The sequence below is a fragment of the Silene latifolia genome, chromosome 5 (assembly GCF_048544455.1).
Source record: "Silene latifolia isolate original U9 population chromosome 5, ASM4854445v1, whole genome shotgun sequence".
NCBI lineage: Eukaryota > Viridiplantae > Streptophyta > Magnoliopsida > Caryophyllales > Caryophyllaceae > Silene > Silene latifolia.
The window spans coordinates 87,360,367-87,382,066 of NC_133530.1; the positions used below are offsets into that span (position 1 = coordinate 87,360,367).

Genomic DNA, 21,700 nt, shown 5'->3' on the forward strand with positions numbered 1-21,700 from the left:
AAAGTCCAATAATAAATTAATAGATATGATATAATAAAAACTCAATTACAGATATGATATAATAAAAGTCCAATTACAAATATAATATAATAAAAGTCCAATTATAGCCAAATTCATTTATGCGGGAAAATTTAGTACCCGTATTATCTTTATCTTTATTTCATAAAGTGTAAGCTAAGTTTTGGTAGGACTCCTCCTTTTAAAGTTAGCTTTGAGATTTGCCAAATCTATTAAATACAAAAAAATATATCTAGTAAATACAAAAAAAAAATATTTAAGGTAAATTTGATTTACTATAAACGTGATTTAGAAAATCAACTTGGTAAATCATAATTAAGCCCTAATTTGTCTGGTTTGCTTTAGAATTATAGCGTCATAAGGATGAAGCAAAACAGAAATCGTAGACGGAGACGTAGACGAAGACGAAGATCTCTTCCAGATGACATTATCATGGAGATCTTATCACGGCTGCCTGTTAAGACTCTTCTACGCTTTAAGTCCGCTTCGAAGTCATTGCTCAACCTGATTATAAGTCCCGAGTTTGTCAAACTCCATCTAGGTCGATCCCTTATCCGAAACGCTAGCGTAGCTCTCCTCCATTGGGGTGAGGCCTTCCTCGCGTGTTTTGATTTCGACCACCCTCAACATCCCGTTGTTCAACTTATTGTACATCCCGACGTCATAAAGCTCCTTGAGTCATATCAGTATGAGAACAGTTCCCAGTTGTATTTTCCCATATTTATAGGCATATGCAATGGAGTGGTATGTTTTGGGAAAGCAAAGGAGTTTGTCCTTTACAACCCGGCCACTCGGGATTATAGACAAATTCCAAGACTGAGGATGAGAGAATTGTGTCGCTCAATAATGCCCGATGACGAGTTGTATCGCTCAATAGAGTTCGAAGACGTGTTTGTCTATGATTACAATGCTGACGATTTTAAGATTTTCAGTTCTGTCCACCACATTACGACTCCAAATCAAAATGATGATTTCGAGTTTTATCTGTACAGTTTGAAAGATAATTCATGGTTGAAGATCGAGAGTCCGACTCAGGGTCTTCGTGTTGATCCATCTCGTGCTCATATTGCTAACAACTCTTTGTATTGGCTCACTTTAAAGGATGGCTTACAACCTAAAGCGATTATGCATTTTGATCTTCCGAGTCACAGGTATGAAGAGATGTCGACACCTAAGCATATTAATCCCGCTCATATACTATCAGTGCGGGTTCTAAAGGGGCGACCCCATGTACTGATCCTCGGATCCCTTTTTGATATATGGATGATAACAGAAGACAATTGTTGGACTCCAGTGTTTCGCTGCTCAACAGATCAATATCGCTGGCAGCATGAGCATGACTCGCCTTACTGGCGGGATTATATTAGCCCTTTTGATTATGCTTACTTAAGAGACGGGCGCAAAATCCACATAGGGCCTCTGAAAAAGCTTAGACGCTTCATTTGCTGTGATCTCGTGTCTCAAACCAACAGTGAGGTTCAAACTCTTGGTTTGCCGGAAGATGCTAGCTTATATGCAAGGTCATGGGCAGAATCGCTTGTTCCACTTGCATTGTAACGCAATTAATTACTCTCGGCCATTCTTCTTGTTCTTTTAATACTACAGACAATTTTTTTCTTATTGTATGTTTTTCATAAACTCACATATTTCAATTTTATTGAAATGATAAATGTGAGGCATAATTTCAACACATAATGTTGATATAGTTTCCTAATCACGATATGTCGAAATCTGCACATATATATCTCAACACCTGTCTGACAATTAATTAACTTAATACCTAGTACGAATTATTATGCTCTTATTGAAATCAAGTAATCTCTAACGATAATGCAAAAAGGAAAATTTCTACTCGAAATGACCGTATGAATGACATACAATCTAATAATGCTAATCACCAAACTCTGGAATAAGACCGTTCTAGCTAACAACGTATGACCACAACAGGAAATTAGTTTTATTTCCGACCATATGGGATGCTCGAAAAATGAAACTAACAATCGTGAAGGACCTCCATACTGGAGTAGTAACACTAAAGGACCTTATCTATGTCATGCACCACATCTTTAATAATAGAAGCAAAGTAATTTATGTTGCAATTGATACCGTACAACAGCCTTACACATGATCCATCATTCAAGCTAAAACGATCACAACTTCGAATTAACCCGAAAGATAATTGTTTGGTTTGATTACTTGTTACACTCTAGTAGGAATTGAGTTGGAAACTTGATGGCCATTTTAAAAATAAATTTAGAATTCATCGAATTTCTAACTCCAATCTAAAATCACGTAACCAAATACTCCTTATATCCTGATCATTTGTTTACCATTTCCATTTTAGGATGGTGTTAGGGATAAAAAATACTATTTATCACTCCTGACGTGGCATTGTACTGACTGGGAAAAGCAGTAAGAGGGTGGACACGTGGAACGCATTGGTTGGTAGAAAGGGGGAGAGAAGGATAGCTGAGGTGGCACATTGTGGACCACAGGATCAAACAATAACAAACACAAATTGGGCTAAGTACAAACACACGTACGAAAAAGAGGAAAGAGTTGGGCTTTGACTTTTTGTAATAACCACTACCTATTTTCTTGGTAACCATCCATGAATATAGGAGCAGAGGCAGGAGGAAGTCTACCAACTTCAACCCTATTCTTGAAAACTATATAAAGTAAGAGGAGGACAACGTTCAAGGGGCATTCAGTGGAACTCGAATAATATCAACACAACTCCCTCGAAATTCTCATCAGCCATTAACAATAATTCATTAGCTAAAATCATTCTTGTATTTCCTTACTTGGGCATATTATTCTCGATCATAGTACAAATTTGGTGGGATTCCGACTCCCCCCGCGGTTGTTCCCACACCGGGTTTTCCGCGTCACCAAAAATCCTCCGTGTCATTTTCTTTCGTTTTTGTCTTTTCTTCGTTCACTGTCATTGTTGCATCCAAACCGTAATTGGCATTAGAGTAATCACTATCACTCACATAATTAATTCATAATCGGTAAATTTTTACCAAAACAGTTTGGCGCCCACCGTGGGGCATAGTGATCATTTTCTATAGCCAAGCCTCGCAAAACCGAACCAGCCGTTACAATGTCCGGAACCGGCGAGAACCCTTCCAAAGGCCGAGCATGTCACCCTACCTTCGGCAGGACTCACTTCGCATCCGCGGGATCGATTCGCATCCCCAAAGATCCACCGAGACGACCCCTCGGCAAGATGGCAACCAGAGCCATACCTCAGCTTCAGAAGCCGCCACAGATTCCGAAGGCAGTAGGTGCATCCGGTCAGTCCAAATCCAGCAGGGAAAGCAGCCCCAGCAGAGGAGAAATCGCATCCGTAAGTCGACCCGGAAGGCTCGGTGCGAAGCTCTCCGGCGGAGGGTCACCAAAGACTCGATCCGATGCGGTGATGATTCGGGATGGACATTCTGCGTCGGGCCGTTGAGGATCCGAGGAAAGACAACCGAATATGATGGCTCAAATCGTGACAAAGAAGACAATCCAAACCAAGATCGGCCAGACGGAGGCTCCGGCCCAACCCGCGAGGATCGGGTCGGCCAATCCCGTCGAACTAGTTACCAGTGGGATCTTGCGGGGTAGCACCCAAGAACCAATCGAGCCAAGTAGATTGGGATATCTCGTCATTCGATAATCCATCCACCCTACAAACAAACAGTAACGCTTTGTTTAGCCCCCTTCTCGATCTCGACCTTCCACCCTTTTCAGGTACCCCGCACACCAGACACCGGGATGGCAATCTAGATCTGTCCCCAATACAGCAATTCCATCCTGCAGTTAGTTCACCAGGTGGAGCCTGGATCGGAGGATTACAACAGACACACCAGGATGGCGGCTGGATCCATAATCGCAACACCAAGAATAACCGTCATCCAAGACCAGGCCAACTTTTTCGGAGCGGCTGCTAGGAGGCACACCCGCCGGTTCCTTTCCGCTGTTTTCTAACCCTATTGCAGGAGCGGGTAATTCACCGGAGCAAAGAATACCAGGAGCCGAGGGAGCTAATGTATAGGATACCGTGCGTAGCCCGCCCGCTGGAGAAAGCAGCCAAAGATAGCTACGCAGACTCACCTTTCGTGGATGATATAGCTCTAATCGGTGTTCCTAAAGGATGTGTGCCACCAGCTATGACACTCTACGACGGAACCACAGATCCACTTGACCATATCAACCACTACAAGCGAAAAATGATGGTGATAACCGCAAATCGGATCTCTAAAGGAAGCTTGCATGTGCAAAGGTTTCGGATCAACACCGTCGGGAGCGACCTGCAAAGGTGGTTCGTCGGCTTACCGAACAAGAGCATATCCAGCTTTGCCGACCTAGTCAATGCCTTCAACCAACAATTCGCCAGCAGCAGAAAGCCAGAGAAGCAGACCAGCGACCTCTACCGATTAGTACAAGGGTTTGAGGAATCTACCCGTGATTACTTGAACCGGTTTAACAAAGAGAAGGTGTCAATTCCAAGGTGCGATATAGCAACCGCTATACAAGCCTTCCGCCGAGGGCTGCACCAGGATTCACAACTATACAAGGAAATAACCATGCATCCGTGCACTACCTTTGAGGTGGTGCAATCGAAGGCAATTGCTGTCATGAGGCTGGAAGAAGACTCTGCACCTGTAAGAGGCACTTATGATTCAGACCCAGTATCCAGAAAGGCTCCAGTAGAGAAGAAGAGCGAAAGAGCCAAACCTTACAGCAGAAGCGTGAATAAAGTTTCTGGAAACTCAGAAGGAAAGTCCGAAGCAGATCTGCCTCCGAAAGTAAGTGAGTATGGTTTCACTACCAATCTTGCAGGATTATTCAAAGCCTTGAAGGAGCTGGGACGCAGAGTCGATGGCCAAAACTTCCGAAGGAAACTTCAAAGAAACGACAGAGACACAGGCAAAAAGTGTGAGTTCCACGGCAGCAACACTCACAACACCGACGAATGCCACTCCCTCAGAAAGGAAGTCAAATTTCACTATGACCAAGGAAACCTGGATCACCTCCTACCCAGAAACACAACCAGAGTAAATTCAGCAGATCAGGTTCTGCCCTCTCCTCCTCCTCATTGCTCTAGAATTGTGAATGTCATTACAGGTAGATCGGAGTCGTGTGGGTGACATACTCGCAGCTAAGAGGCATGCAACCAGGACTAAGGGAGACAGACCTGAGAGCTCCTGCAGAGTTAACCACCGAGAATCCCGCCACAAATCACCTTCGACGAAACAGACGCAGGATCTACTCCTGAACAGCACCACGATGCTCTAATCATCACACTTCCCATAGGAAATTGCAAAGTGAAAAAGATCCTGGTGGATACCGGAAGCTCCGTCAACCTGATCATGATGGAAACGCTCAAAGGCATGGGATTCACCGAGAAAGATATAGCAAAGAAGGCAATTCCCTTGGTTGGTTTCAGCGGCGAAACAAAGCACTCCCTAGGAGAAATCATCATCCCAACCTACGCCGGGGGTGTAAACAAACAGGTAAGGTATCTGGTTATTGATGGGCCCTCTACTTACAATGTAATCCTTGGGAGGCCCTGGATCCACGAGATGAAAGCAATTCCCTCAACGTACCACCAATGCCTGAAGTTTCCAACACCTTGGGGGGTGCAAGAAATACGTGGGGATCAGGAAGAAGCTAAGGATTGCTACAAAGTGGCTCTGAAGCCGACAACAGGTTCGCCCGCATAGCAATTACAGAGCCAGCACATCCAGGACGAGTATATTGAGCCACAACAAGCAGAACTAGATGAAGTCATCCTGGACTCGCTGCATCCAGAACGAACTATTCTCCTTGGATCTGAGTGTAGAGGTAAGACTCGTGCAGAACTCGTTCGGTTGTTGAGAACTAACATAGATTGCTTTGCTTGGTCACATGATGATATGATAGGAATAGACCCAAGTGTGATAACTCACAAGCTAAGTGTGGATCCAAGCTACAAACCCGTGCAGCAGAAAAGAAGAAAATTTGCTTTTGAAAGAAACCAGGTTATAAATCAAGAAGTAGATAACCTGCTTGCTGCAGGAAAAATTCGTGAAGTAAAATACCCAGAGTGGTTGTCTAATGTGGTAGTGGTCCCAAAGAAGAATGGCAAGTGGAGAGTCTGCGTCGATTTCACGGATTTAAACAAAGCTTGCCCAAAGGATCCATTCCCTCTACCACACATAGACGCCATGGTAGATGCTATTGCGGGCCACGAGATGCTGACATTCCTGGATGCCTGGAGCGGATATAACCAGATAAAGATGCACCCCAGTGACCAGGAGAAGACAGCATTCAGATCCGAGAGAGGTATATATTGTTATAATGTCATGCCTTTTGGACTGAAAAATGCAGGATCTACCTATCGTAGGTCAGGTAAACATGATGTTTAAAGAACAAATAGGCCAAACTATGGAAGTATATATAGACGATATGGTCATCAAATCGAAGCAGGCTTCACAGCACCACCAGCACCTGGCAGAAACTTTCAATACCCTCAGGAAATACCAAATGAAGCTGAATCCTACGAAGTGCACCTTCGGAGTATCCAGCGGAAAATTCCTGGGGTATATGGTGACCCAGAGGGGGATAAAGGCCAGCACAGAACAAATAAGAGCAATTCTGCAGTTGGAATCACCGCAGAAACCAAAAGACGTCCAAATACCGACCGGAAGAGTGGCGACCTTAAACAGATTCATATCCGATCCTCGGACGGATGCAGGCTATTCTATGATATACTCTGAAAAAGCCAAAGATTCGAGTGGACGGATGACCACGAGAAAGCATTTCAGGAGCTGAAGCGCTATCTCAGCACCCCACCTCTCCTATCGAAACCAGAGCCAGGAGAACTACTTTTCATGTATCTCATCGATCCACGAATGGCGATCGGTGTAGTGCTAGTACGAGAGCAGGAAGGATCACAACATCCGGTATACTACATCAGTAAGTCTCTGCTTCCGGCAGAGACCAGGTACACCTCCCTAGAAAAACTTGTCCTCGCACTAGTTACTGCATCCTATAAACTGCGTCCTTACTTCGAGTCTCATACTATTTCTGTGATAACTAATTATCCTCTTAAAACTATCATGAGAAAACCAGAATTGTCAGGACGAATGGCTAAATGGTCCGTGCATTTGAGCGGGTACGATTTGAAGTTTGAACCCCGTACGGCCATAAAGTCTCGTGCTCGCGGTCTTTGTGTCGACTTCTGCCCAAAGACTCCGGACCCAGCCGAACAGACATCCCGAATCTGGAAGAAGACAAAGGAGAACAAGTATGGGAGTTACATGTGGACGAGCCTCAAACGCCAAAGGAGCGGGAGTAGGGTCGGTCCTCAAATCACCCCAGGGAGACCTCATAGTCCAGGCCGTACGATGTGAATTCAAAGCCACAAACAACGAAGCGAGAATATGAGGCACTAATCCTGGTCCGAAGGCGGCTCGATCTCAAAATCGGACACCTTCAGGTTTGCAGTGATTCTAAGCTTATAGTTAACCATGTTAATGACTGCTATGAAGCCAGGGACCCCAGGATGATGGCATATCTAGATGTAGCAAAAGAGCTGAAAGTTAAGTTTGTCACATTCAACATCAAGCAAATCCCCAGGGAGCAGAATGCAGAAGCAGACGCACTAGCCACCCTGGGGGCAACCTTCAAGACAGGAACTATATCCACGATACCAATTGTCCATGTGCTGGAGCTAGCAACACTAAAATCTCAGCAGGAAGCAGAAAAAGTGTGCAACACCAGCAGCGAAGAAAATACTCCAGACTGGAGGAAACCATACCTAGACTGGTTGCAGAATGACGTCCTACCAGCAGATAAAAAGGAGGTAAGGGGCTTTAAAATGAGAGCATCCAGATTCCTACTAATCGATAATGTTCTTTTCAGGAAATCCCTCGCTGGACCCTACCTCAGATGCCTGGATCGGGAAGAGTCTCAGTCGTTTTGTATGCTCTCCACAAAGTGGAGAATGTGGAAACCATGCAGGGGGCAGGAGCCTGTCTAACAAGGCACTGAGGCAAGGATACTTCTGGCCCACAATGCGCAAAGATGCCATGGAATTCGCAAAAAGATGCGACGCTTGCCAGAGGCACGCTCATGTTAGCCATCGGCCAGCAGAGCCTCTGCACCAGGTTATCTCACCATGGCCTTTCATGAAGTGGGGGATGGATATCGTGGGACCATTACCCAGAGCACCAGGAAACAAAGTCTACATGCTCGCCATGACGGATTACTTTTCCAAATGGATAAAAGCAGAATCATTCGCCCAGGTTACAGAAACCCAGGTGATATCTTTCATTAAACGCAATATCATATGCAGGTTTGGCATTCCATCTGAAATTATATGCGATAATGGGTCTCAATTCATTGGAAATAAGACGGAAGCTTTTTGTGCTAGGTGGAATATCTCGTTGCAAAAATCTACTCCCAGGAACCCCCAGTCCAACGGACAAGCCGAATTTAGCAACAAGATTATCATTGAAAACTTAAAAAAGAAACTAGAAGAGATTGGGGGCAAATGGGCAGAAGAGCTACCTCTGGTTCTCTGGGCCGACAGAACCACACCAAAGGTTGCAACGGGACAAACCCCCTTTAGCCTGGTGTTCGAAGCAGAAGCAGTCATCCCATCTGAAGTCAGGGTCCCAACCCACAGATATGGATGCATCACAGAAGACCGGAATCAGGTGGAAATGGCAAGCAGCCTGGACACGATAGATGAACTCAGAACCAGCGCCCAGATCAGGATGGCTTCCTACCGACAGACTGTGGCTAAAAGCTACAACAAGAACGTAAAAGTAAGAACTCTGCAGGTGGGAGATCTGGTCCTGAGGAAAGTCTTCCAGAATACCAAGAATCAGCAAGCAGGGAAATTTGCCTACAACTGGGAGGGACCATATCAAGTAGAAAGCACAGTTGGAAATGAAGCCTACCGACTCATGACTATGGAGGGGCAAATGGTTCCCAGATCCTAGAATATCACACACTTGAAAAAATATTTTATTTAAAATCACCAGCAGGGTCAACAACCGGGTACTCAGCCTACGAGATACAGCCCAGCCAGGTTCTATATATTGCCTTATATATTTTCTGGCTCTGAATATTTTTCTGTCTCTGAATACTTTTATGTCTCCAAAAATTCTTCTGGCTCTAAAGATATTTTCCTGCTTATAAAATATTTTTTATTTCTCTGGGTCTGGATATCTCCTGATTCTGAATGTTTTCTGGCTCTAAAAACGTTATTTTTGAATCCAACATTTCTGGTTCTAAAAGCCTTGCTCGTACTTTAACTCTAACAAGTACTAAGTTGCAAAACCACCTTGAATAATTTAAATTTTTTAGGCCAAGTGAATAAAAATGCAAACTAATCTGGCAAGGTCTGTATTCACTACAGAAGGCGTGTGTCCGTGGCTAAGCACGTACAACCGGGACAACCAGCCTCCCGCGATGCATTAGCACCCACGCAAGCCTGACTCCTCTGGACGAGTAGGGCGTACTAGACCCCTTAGCCAGCAATCTAACAGCGATGGCCAAACAAACGACATGCATGCACAAATCAAAGCACCAGAAACGGTACGACACAAAGAGATAACCATTAAGAAATACTTAGGTTTCAAAAGCAAAGTACGTCTGGCACCAGAGCCAGACCAAAAGTACATAAACTGTTCAAAATAAAGATGTTATGCCCCGTAGGGCCAAAAACTAACTAAACTTAGCAAAGTCTTTCAGATGCAAAGGGAAACTAATCTATGTCAATATGCTCCACAGCTTCAGAAGCAGCTACCTGAGCATCAGGAGCAGGAGAATTCACTTCTTCCTCAGCACCTGGGTCATCAGCAGGAGCAGTACCGGGCTCCACCATGCCAGCCAATATATCCAGATTCAGACCATCCGGAAAAGTAGCAGCAAGCCTCCCCTCTTCAGCTCCTAAATCCCAGGCCGAATGCTCCCCCTTCTCGAACATCTTTATACAGTCGATCTTCGTTTCCAGGGCAGCATAGGACAAAGCATCCACCAAAGTCCTTTTCAACACCTGCACCTCAGAAGCCTTCTCCTCCTGAATCTGGGCAGCACGAGCTTCCGCATCAGAAGCACGTTTCTCCACCTCTGAGATACGCCTTTCAGCTTCTGAGGCACGCCTTTCAGCATCAGCAGCCTTCTTTTTAGCATCAGCAGCCTCCCCCTCGGCATCGGCAGCTCTCTTCTCAGCACCAGAAACCCGCTCTTCGGCAGCAGAAAGATTGCTCTGCAAATTCTGCTTCTGAGCAGCCTCCTCCAGCAGCAGACTTTGGGATCCATCCAGATCAGCCTGAACCTTAAGCCTATCCTCATTTGCTTCTTTCGCCAGCTTCTGAAATTTGGCATTTTCCGCTTCCATAAAAGGAACCTTCTTCCTCAGATACAGGGACATCTGGAAGGACTGCCAAACCAAAACGAAATGTCAAAAGAGAAAAGGAGGATTCTTCAGAGACAATCAAACGCATATTACCTCAAAAGACTGCTCTGCTGCACGATCTGCTAAATAGCGCAAAGCCCTTGACCCCATCACAGACTCAGGAGCAGGAAACAGCAACTGATCCATCAGGCCCAGATTGCGTTCAGATTTGGCCTTACCAAAGTCATCTGGAAATGAAAGGACTATATCCTTGGAAGCAGGAGCAGGTTTGGAACCAGAGGCCGCCCCAGAAGCAGGGATAGTTTCAGATATTGGGGTTGAACCAAAGCGCAGGCGTGGTGAGACAGAATCGGAGTAGCCGGGAATGTGAGGATTCCCGAAGCGGACAACCCATGCCCAGGTAACGGAGGCCTCACAGCTAGAGGCGTGGCTTCAATGGGAGATTGCTCCTTAGCCCGGTTCGCAGCAGCAGACCTCCTCTTGGGACGGGGTCCAGAACCAGGAGCAGGGGTAGACTTCCTTTTCTCAGCAGGCTTAGGGGCAACCGTAACATGCTCTTTCACACGCTGAGCCAGAACATCCCCCAGTGAAATTCTAGATTTTGCAGAACCTGGAAGCAGCAAAGATCAAGTCAGAACCAGATATATGAAAAATCCGGAAACAGAACCAAGTCAAAAAGGGGAAGAGCAACGCACTAGTCGACATTGAATCTTTTTCTTCAGCAGCTGTTTTCTTCACCGCAGCAGCAGAATCCTGGACCAGATTGGGAAAGGTCCTATTTTCTGGAGGTGGACTGAATAGCTTGGAAAGAGATGCGGTTCTGTCAGGAGACAAAGGCAAGGGGCACAAACCTGCACAAAAAACCAAGTAAGGAAATATAAGCATCAAAGAAAATTACACAGGAATAAGGGCATGCAAGTACTGGCTCGGTGATCGCGCACACGATAATGTAGTCAGTCGGAGCAGGAAGAGTGTCAATTTTCACGAAAATAAAGCGGGAAAACCACTTGCTGTCATCCGGCTTCACGGGGAAGATGATGCAATTCTTTTCCCCGTCTCGAACCCGAATGGTCACCTGACCCCGAGCAAGGGACCTGACCGAGAACAAGTGTGCAAGGTCCGGGAGACCAATCTCATAACCAAAACGGTTATTCATAGCATCAATCGCCAACAATATCCGCCAAGTATATGGAGCCACTTGGCAAATAGCCAAATGATTCAAGTTCAGATACTCTTGAACCAGAGGAGGAAAAGGAAACCTCAAACCCAGACGGAAGGCATATTCATATAAACATATCCACCCCGCCCTCACTGAATCGACTTTTTGGCCGGGGGTTGGAATGTGAAACACCACATTATCAGAGAAACCAAAGGTTTTCTTGATATAATAGGTAAAGTCAGAATCACAAGAATGTTTAGCGGAAAGGACGCTGCCGGAGAGGAAGTCGTCAGACGGCATCAATGGATCCGAGGTCGAAGAAACGGATTTTTGCGACATGATATGCGAAGAAGTGAAAAGAAAACGAAGTTGAAGATAAAGTGCCTGGGGAAAAGCAACCGGCAGAAGGAGAGAAAGTTTTTAGGAAGAAGAGATGAAGGTGATTGATGGTGATGGAGAAGTGAGAAGGTGGGGAGTTTTGGCGAATACCGAGGGGATATAAAGAGAGAGGAAGAGTTAGTGGGAGAGTGGGATAGTAATTGTGGCGGTTGAAGAGCTATTAAGAGGAGAAGTTGTAGAAACCAAGATAACTGCAAAAACTTCGTCAGTTCTCCGCAGCACAACAGAAATTCCCGCCTAAAAATATTTGAGACGGAAATTTGGGGGCAATTGTTAGGGATAAAAAATACTATTTATCACTCCTGACGTGGCATTGTACTGACTGGGAAAAGCAGTAAGAGGATGGACACGTGGAACGCATTGGTTGGTAGAAAGGGGGAGAGAAGGATAGCTGAGGTGGCACATTGTGGACCACAGGATCAAACAATAACAAACACAAATTGGGCTAAGTACAAACACACGTACGAAAAAGAGGAAAGAGTTGGGCTTTGACTTTTTGTAATAACCACTACCTATTTTCTTGGTAACCATCCATGAATATAGGAGCAGAGGCAGGAGGAAGTCTACCAACTTCAACCCTATTCTTGAAAACTATATAAAGCAAGAGGAGGACAACGTTCAAGGGGCATTCAGTGGAACTCGAGTAATATCAACACAACTCCCTCGAAATTCTCATCAGCCATTAACAATAATTCATTAGCTAAAATCATTCTTGTATTTCCTTACTTGGGCATATTATTCTCGATCATAGTACAAATTTGGTGGGATTCCGACTCCCCCCGCGGTTGTTCCCACACCGGGTTTTCCGCGTCACCAAAAATCCTCCGTGTCATTTTCTTTCGTTTTTGTCTTTTCTTCGTTCACTGTCATTGTTGCATCCAAACCGTAATTGGCATTAGAGTAATCACTATCACTCACATAATTAATTCATAATCGGTAAATTTTTACCAAAACAGATGGCTCATTCATTTGTTTACCTTTAATTTCATTATTGTCCCTTTGTCACCTAATAACACTACCTTCAAATGGTCTACTCCTCTTTTCTTAAGTTTCTTAATTTTTGTGCCAAAAACAAATGATCGGGACGGAACGAATACTAAACTCCATCAAATGATTCCATTTCATTCCAAAACCGTTGACCAAACACGCTTAACAAATCTTTCGGGAAGTGTTATCCTTCTTACACACTTTTTTTAACCACTAAAACTAGCAATAATGACTTAACAACAATCTCTTCTAAAATGCTCAAAATTTTGCACAAACGATTAATTGACTAATTCAAAAATGAAAAAAAAAAAAGAAAAAAAAAATCGTTCCATGATGAATTGAGAGTTACATGCAAGAATTAAAAAAAAAAGAGGGAAAAAAAGAATCATATCTCGAGTGTAGAAGAGAGATTCTGGCTAGGGGAATCGAAAAGGCGGGATTTGCAAAGTTTTGAAGGAGATTTTCTTGAAGAAATTGGGGAGTAAGTAGTAATTAGACTAAAGGACCTGGCAAAACGTACTCACCCGATTTGAAAAGGCTGACCCGAGATTCGAAATTGACCCGAATTACAACCCCCGAATGTGACCCAAAACCCGAGTTAACATAACCCGCGTGTTGTTGACCTTGAACTGACCAAATCCGAAATGCCCCGACCCGAAAGTACCCTACCAAAAATTGACCATGACAAAACATAACTCTAATTGAAAAAAAAAATGAAAAATTTACATGATATCCCTTAACTATGTCATTTTGCAAAACAGGAGCAAATCATCTGGAAACATCAGATGAGTGAGTTTCAGAGGTTTATAAAGGGGGTGATACCTGAAATAATTGTGAAAGCAATGTGGAACAAGATGGAGAATAAGATGGACTACTATAACTTCTCAAAAAGTTATTTAAACACTACGTATCATTATTACAAATCAAAATCTCCAGTCCCTTTTTTGTTTGCGACCCTTGAAATAGCCACGTAAAGCTAGTCATGCGTAAACACGACCTTGGAAGATAATGCCTATCATTTGTTATAGATTGTTATATAAATATTTTTAACTATGTATTTCACATATAGCACATATGTTAAAATAATAGTGTTATAGGTTTACAGTAGACCTATCAAATTCTGAGCCGGCCCAAAAATCAGTCCAAACTCGACCCTTTTTTCGAAGGTCAAATCCCAAAACTTTCGACCTGTTTGACCCGTTATTTTAAGGTCGAAACCCGACCCAAATGGTCGATCCGTTGGGTCAAAGGTAAATCAAGAATTTTATTAAAATATTAATTTTTATTTATAATATTTGAAAAAAAAAAATTTTAAAAATATTATTTTTAGTACTTAAAATTTCAAACACAATTAAAAAATTATTTTTAAAAAATTATTTTTATATAATTTTTATAATATTTAAAAATAAAGTAATTGCTAAAAAAACTTTATTTAGTAATACGAAGTATATCAATATATATTGTAAACATTGAATTAAAATATTAAAATTTTTAAATATGTTTGACATTTTTAAAAAAAAAAAAAATTTAATTAAAAAAATCGTAAAAAAAGACGTTATAAACTATTTCTTGACATTATTCTGACTCTAATCCGTTCGGTGACTCGTACGACTCGACATGTACCTGACCCGACACATATGACCTGACGCGGGACCCGTCCCACTTCGTATGTTAAAACAATATGCCAATATGTTTATCCATGAGATATCATCTCAGAACACAAATTCTCATTTAATACGGGCAATATCCGTCTTAAGTTTAAGACGGGTCAAATAACTACCACTTTCATAGATAAGACAAAACCAAAATGTCTAGATATTAACGAAAGACTTGCCTTTATCTATGCAAATGACGTGTATTTGACCCGTTTTAATTTTAAGAGAGACGTATGTTGTCTTAGAATGGGTTTGATTATGTTGTAATGAACATTGATGCACTACTACAAATACAGGCAACCACAACGGCCCTTTAACAACGCTTATTCACGAAAATCATCAAAACACGTTGTAGAATTGATTCCGTGAATTTTACCAAACTTAATTACAACGGTTCTGTGTTGTTAACCGTTGTTATTGGTTTTAACAACGGGTCATACTTAAACAACCGTTGTTAATGAAAAAACTAATAACAACGGTTAAATTTTAACCGTTGTTAATGGTTTGGCGCCAAATTAGTGAAAAGTAATCACAACGGTTATATTAGAACCCGTTTTTAATACTTTTTAACAACGGTTGTAGACTCAATAACCGTTGTTATTAATATTATGAAAATCTTAAGAACGACATATTGCTTTATTCTGCTATACGCTACAAAACACAAACACAAGCTAATACTGCTACTATATCATCCTCCATTCCTCCCCGATCGTCTCTCTGTCTTCATCTCCGTCACATTGTCACGTCTTCTCTCCCTCATCGTGTTTATCAATCGGGTATATATATGTTTCTTAGCAACGCTTATAGATATAGGATTTTTTGGGTTATTATCTAATTTGTTGATAATTTAGCTTAATTGCTTTCCTGAATTTCGTTTATTTGTTTGCCTATTATTGTATTTTCTGAATTAGTTGCCTATTATTACGAATGTAGAATAATGACTCGAACTTGGGTGATTGATGCAAATATGAGTGACCGCACCTACAAGGATGGTTTAGCTGAATTTTATGAATTCGTTTCGAACAATTTGAAAGGTTCTTCTAGTATTGCATGTCCTTGTGAAAGATGTGGTAATATTAGCTATATGGCTTTTCTGGACGTTAAAATACACCTAGAAAAGTGGAAATTTAGTCGATCCTATACACTTTGGATTTTTCATGGGGAATCATTAGAGGAAGAGAATAACTCTGAAGAAGATGATGTTGAGGTACACGAAAGGCTAACTGATGATCCTGAGTTTGCCGAGTTTTTTGAGTTGGAAGAGTTGGAAGTAGAGAAGTTGAATGTTGGGTCTATAGATAATGAAGAGAATGATGATGAGTCCATTGCTTTTGAAGATGTAGGTGATGACACTAGTAATTGGGATGACCTTAACAACATGTATGAGAAGTTGTGTGAGTCTGAAGCACCTCTGTATCCTGGTTGTAAGTTCACAAAAATGTCGGCTGTGGTGAAGTTGTATAATATCAAGGGGGCAAATGGGGTAAGTGACACGTGTTTCACTAGTTTTTTAGCCTTGATAAAGGAGTTGCTTCCTGATGGTAATGTTCTACCTGTTAAGACATATGAGGCGAAAAAACTAATAAGAGGAGTGGGTATGAAATATGAGAAAATACATGCATGTCCAAATGATTGCATATTGTATCGGAAATTATATCAAAACTTAACCAATTGCCCTAAATGTTTGGAGTGGCGTTATAAGGATAAGGAAGGGATCCTGGCTAAGGTGTTGTGGTATTTTCCATTGATACCAAGAGTCATAAGGATTTATGCGAATCCCGATGATGCAAAAATGTTAACTTGGCATGAAACAGAAGAATAAATGATGGAAAGCTAAGACACCCTATGGATGGTAAGAAATGGAAATCGTTCGACGCTAAGTATCCCGAGTTCGGCAATGAACCTAGAAACTTACGTCTAGCGCTGTCCACTGATGGAATGAACCCACACGGAAACATGAGTAGCCAACATAGTACTTGGCCAGTAGTGTTGGCTATTTATAACTTACCTCCATATGTCTGCATGAAAAGAAAGTATTTGATGTTGTCGTTGTTAATTTCCGGCCCTAAACAACCTGGAAATGATATAGATGTATATTTGGAACCTCTTCTAGATGATTTCCGATTGTTGTGGGATAGTGGGATAGAAGTATTTGATGCATATAAGAACGAAACTTTCAATTTGAGAGCGATGTTATTGTGTACAATAACTGAATATCCGGCTTATGGCGACCTTTCTGGGCACACAGTTCATGGGAAAGAGGCTTGTCCATTGTGTGGGGAGGATATCGAGTCTGAATACTTGAAGTCTTCTCGTAAGTATGTGTATATGGGAAATAGGAGGTTCTTGTCTCATGACCATTGTTATCGCAAGATGCAGAAAGCATTCAATGGAAGACAAGAACTTCGTCAACCTCCTAGAATTTTGAGTGGGCATGAAGTTTATCAGAAAGTAAAGCATATTGAGATAGATTATGGGAAGAAGAGCGGCTCTAAATTGTCTACTCGTGGGTATAAGAAAAGATCCATATTTTTTGATAAACTTCCATATTGGCCTGACCGGAGGTCGTGCATTGCCTCGATTTCATGCACATTGAGAAAAATGTCTGTGATAATATTATCAATACCCTTCTGAATGTTCCTGGTAAAACAAAGGATAACGCCGCAGCTAGGGAAGATATGAAAATGATGGGTATTAGGCTAGAGTTGGCACCACAGAAGAGAGGTAATCGTACATTTTTACCGCCAACAGCTTTTACTCTTTCACGGAATGAGAGAAAAGAGTTATGTGCATGCTTGAATGGAATTAAAGTGCCACATGGTTATTCGTCGAACATCAAAAGCCTAATGTCGATGCAAGACCTAAAACTCACCGGGTTAAAGTCACATGATTGTCACACTTTGATGCAACAATTACTACCTGTGGCTATTCGTTCCATTTTACCTGAAAAGGTAAGATATGCTATAACTAGATTCTGTCTCTTCTTCCAAATCCATATGCGAAAGTCATCGATCCCGATGACGCGGATTCATTGCAGGACCTCGTTGTAACCTCTCTTTGTCAGTTGGAAATGTATTTTCCACCCTCTTTCTTCACTATCATGATTCATCTGACCATTCACTTGGTTAGGGAGATTTTGTACCTTGGGCCCGTGTACTTGAGATACCAGTATCCTTTCGAAAGATTGATGAAAGTCTACAAGGATTATACATCTAATCGGTATCGTCCGGAAGGTTGTATTGCTGAACGCGCTATTTTAGACGAAGCTCTTTCATATTGTTACGCTCATCTCTCCCCTGAGGAGTTGATTGGCGTTCCTAAGAAAAGGTATTAGGGGCCGGGTTGAAAAAATTGTGACACGTGAAATGTTGCATTTAGCACACATGTATGTGCTAAACAACGAAGATGAGGTGCAACCTTATATTCAACAACACAAAGATGAGCTCAAATACGATCACCAAAACAAGACCGAGAAGTGGATTGCGAACGAGCATACGAAGACGTTTCCAGAGTGGTTTAGGAATATTGTCTTACAGCGTACTGATCAAACTGGTGATGACATCTCTCCTAGGTTACTACGTCTTGGTTTAGGTCCAAATGCCAGGGTCACCTTTTACAACAGTTTTGCCATTAATGGATATACTTTTTACACCCGCGAGCAAGATGAGGTGAGCACAATGCAAAATAGTGGTGTGAGTTCTGAATTTGAGGTAATGCACTTTGCTACTTCAAAAGATAAAAAGCCTATTTGGGGAAAATGCCTTTATTATGGTGTTATTCAAGAAATATTGGTACTAGATTACATTGATTTCACAATGCCTTTGTTTCGATGTAATCAAGTTGATAACAACATCCATTGTATCCGAAAGGATAAGATGGGATTTACGTTGGTCAATCTGGGTAAGGTTGGCAATAATAAGGATGATCCTTTCATAATGGCATCCCAAGCTAAACAAGTGTTCTATGTCACCGATCCTATGGATAAGAAGTGGTCTCATTGTACTTGTCTATAAGGAAAAGAAGGAGTAGTCCATCCGATAATGGTGATGATGATCAGGATGTCGTTTTTGAGGGAATGGATCAGTCTACCACTGTATCTTATTTCGACGATGTTGACACTGATCATGAGGACACTGAAAGCATCTATATGCATGATGACCATGGTGAAGGTATTTGGGTTAACGAAGAAACTATGACATCCAAGAAACGTCCCCGAGCCCGAGATAGTTCATCGACACGATGCATGCATGCATCTTTGTGTTGTCTTATTTTCTTGATCTTATTATTAGATGTGGATGCTTGGTGTTGAAATTGCTGAATAATGTTGCGATATGGTGCTTCTCACATTAGATATGTATTGTTACAGGTTTGGACTGTAATGGAATTACAGTAATTTTAAAAAAAAAAGAGGTTCGACAATAACAACGGTTATATTTAAATTACCCGTTGTTAATACTTTCAACAACGGGTGTAGTACCTCTACCCGTTGTCAATTATTTTTTTTGACATATTTCATTTTGGCGTTAATTTGGTGAAAATATATTACAACGGGTATATTTTAACCGTTGTAATAAACTTTTGACAACGGTTTACTATTATTGACCCGTTGTTATTAACATATAACAACGGTTCTTCTTTGAGCACCCGTTGTCAATAGTTTGTCTTAATAAAAACTAATATAGAAACCCATACAAAGATGCCATACACAAACACACACAACATTATTATTAGTTCAACCGTTGGGTATCCTGAGTTAATTCTACTCTCTTCCTCGCTTTTTACATTCTCGTCGCGCCGGGGTCGCCCGCTTTAAAGCCCAGATTCCGTTGCCTTCCCTTATCATCCTGCTCGTTCTCTTTATCATCATCATCAACAGGTATGTTCACTTTAATTTTGTGTTTCGTCATTAGGGTTTTAAGACGATCATCTTGTTTCTTTTTCATGCATCTGTTTGTTTTTCGTCTTCTTTGTTATCTTATTTATCATCCCGCATCATCTACTTTACTCCTCTTATCAGGGTTTAAGATTTTAGAAGCTCAATCTGTTGTTTTAAATTTTCATTCCTATTAGGGTTTAGGGTTTTAGATAATACTCTGCATGTACGTTGTTAAGTTGTTCATTTACTATATCATTCATATTTGGGTTTTAGGATTATCATGGGTGAAAAACGTAAAAGAAGTCAAAAGAATAATGAGCCTGGTGATAATAAGCCTGGTGAGAGGGGTGCTACGAAGTGCAAGAAAGTCCTTGCGAAATATAGCCGCTAAACAAAATTGCCCAATTAACATGGAGTGAGATGGGTTTCCCTCTTTGGTCCAAATGCGGGTCTTTTCTCCGCTTGGATTGGTGCTTGCACAAGACAGTTTGTACCTATCCATTTAAATGATGTTAGAACTTTGAATCCAAAATTGGCGGAGTTATACTTGGCTCGTGTAAAGGAAGGCTTTATTATACCCGATAAAAGCCATGATGAGTATTTAATGCATAAGGCGGCGGATGTCCACAAAAATGGTGGAAGTGTGGCGTTGCTAGGGATTGGTTGTATGTGGACAAGGCAACGGGGAGATGCGTAAGAGCCCACCGGAAAACAAGTGTCCCACCATCAAGCGGAAGAATGGGATCTTTTCAAAAGATGAGAACTACGAGAAGTTTCAGTTAAATATCCTCGCCTTTTAACGATTTACCTATCATTTTTTTAATTAATGAGTCCTTTATATAATCTTTTTATTATCTCATCTACTTGCGCTTTTATATAATTATTTGAAGGCCGTTAGCATAAGAAATCGTGCTAACATTTCATGCAAGAAGGGGAAATTCTATGGTTCTCGAGGCGGTTACAGAAAGATAGAAGAGGACCTCGTAAGTAGCATGCATTATTCCCCTGTGAGACTTTATTTTTTTAATCACACTTGGACTTGCATTGATACACATTTACGTGTATAAATGTTACCATGTTAATGTGTAGGTGGCAAAGGGAGTGAAAGAGGTGGATCGGCATGTAACTTATAAACAAGGGCACACGCCTAAAGGATCCCGGTCGTCGCGTGACAAATATGATGAGGAAGTTTTGGCCAACATAGTAAGCATTATTTTATTAAGACGAGTTCATTACTAACTTTATTATTTTAGTCACAAATATAATTTGAAGTTTATTTAATATATTATAGGATAACGTAGTGAAAGAGGTAGAAGAAGGAAATTCACTCCCGAAAGGGTCGCAATGACGTTCTTGCTAGAGCGATCGGCCGACCCGAACATCCAGGTAGTTTGAGGGGCGTCCCGTTACAGGTTGGAGTAACGAAATATTATGGGAAAACTGCCCAGATAAAGAAGAAAAGGAAGACTAAGGAAAAGAAGGCTGACATGGTAATATTCTATTATTTTCATTTAAGTTCAATTCACATGTTATTGTTGGGATAAAAATTGTGACATATTACATTCTTGGCAAGCAAACTTGATTAATGGCATCCGTACTACTAAAGCCGAATCTTTGAGGTAAGCTTTCCGAAGAAGAAGTGAAGATGATGGAGGATGTCATTTCTCAAGGGGGTAATAATAAGGTACAACAGATTGGTCAAGAGGCCGCTACTACCTTGGCAATACATGAGAAGGAAGTATCGGTCAACGAGATTCAGAAAGATCAGGTACCTAATAATGCTTCTGAAGTTGTAACAACTAAAGCCGATCAGGTACCTAATACTTCCTTATTTTTCTTTTGTTTTTTTTTTGGGTAAGATCAGGGGGTGTGTTCACTGCCAGCTCTAATGCTATAACTTCTGACATGGTGCCATTGAATTGGTTAATTTTATTAGGTAAATAATGGGTCTGAAAAGGAGATACAACTTGAGAAGACGGTTGATGGAAAACAAAGATACATCCCCTTCAAGTCAGGTTCCCTGTTTTCGATGAGTATGCATGAAGTGTTTAATTAGTTAAATTTATATGAATGCTGAAGTTTGTGCAAAAATCGGCTGAGACAAAGCGATTTTGCAAAATCTTTTGAATGCTTTGCGTTTTTGCAAAGATATAATAATGTATGTCTATATTCTTCAAAGCGTAAACAAGAGGCCGCTTATT

At 41.6% G+C, this 21,700-nt stretch overlaps 2 protein-coding genes across 2 annotated transcripts in view; both read left to right on the top strand.

The window, feature by feature from the left end:
* LOC141657771 (protein CELLULOSE SYNTHASE INTERACTIVE 1-like) overlaps positions 1 to 21,700 on the top strand; it is a 468,470-nt gene that overhangs the window by 288,578 nt on the left and 158,192 nt on the right. The gene's annotated exons all lie outside the window — the stretch shown is intronic.
* On the top strand, positions 382 to 1,575 carry LOC141655714 (F-box protein CPR1-like). Its single transcript, XM_074462780.1, has one exon. It carries the CDS (start codon positions 382 to 384, stop codon positions 1,573 to 1,575), a length of 1,194 nt encoding a protein of 397 aa, XP_074318881.1.

What these genes read in the sequence shown, in the direction of transcription:
- LOC141655714 (XM_074462780.1), top strand. Translation starts at nt 382, where the DNA reads ATGAAGCAAAACAGAAATCGTAGACGGAGACGTAGACGAAGACGAAGA.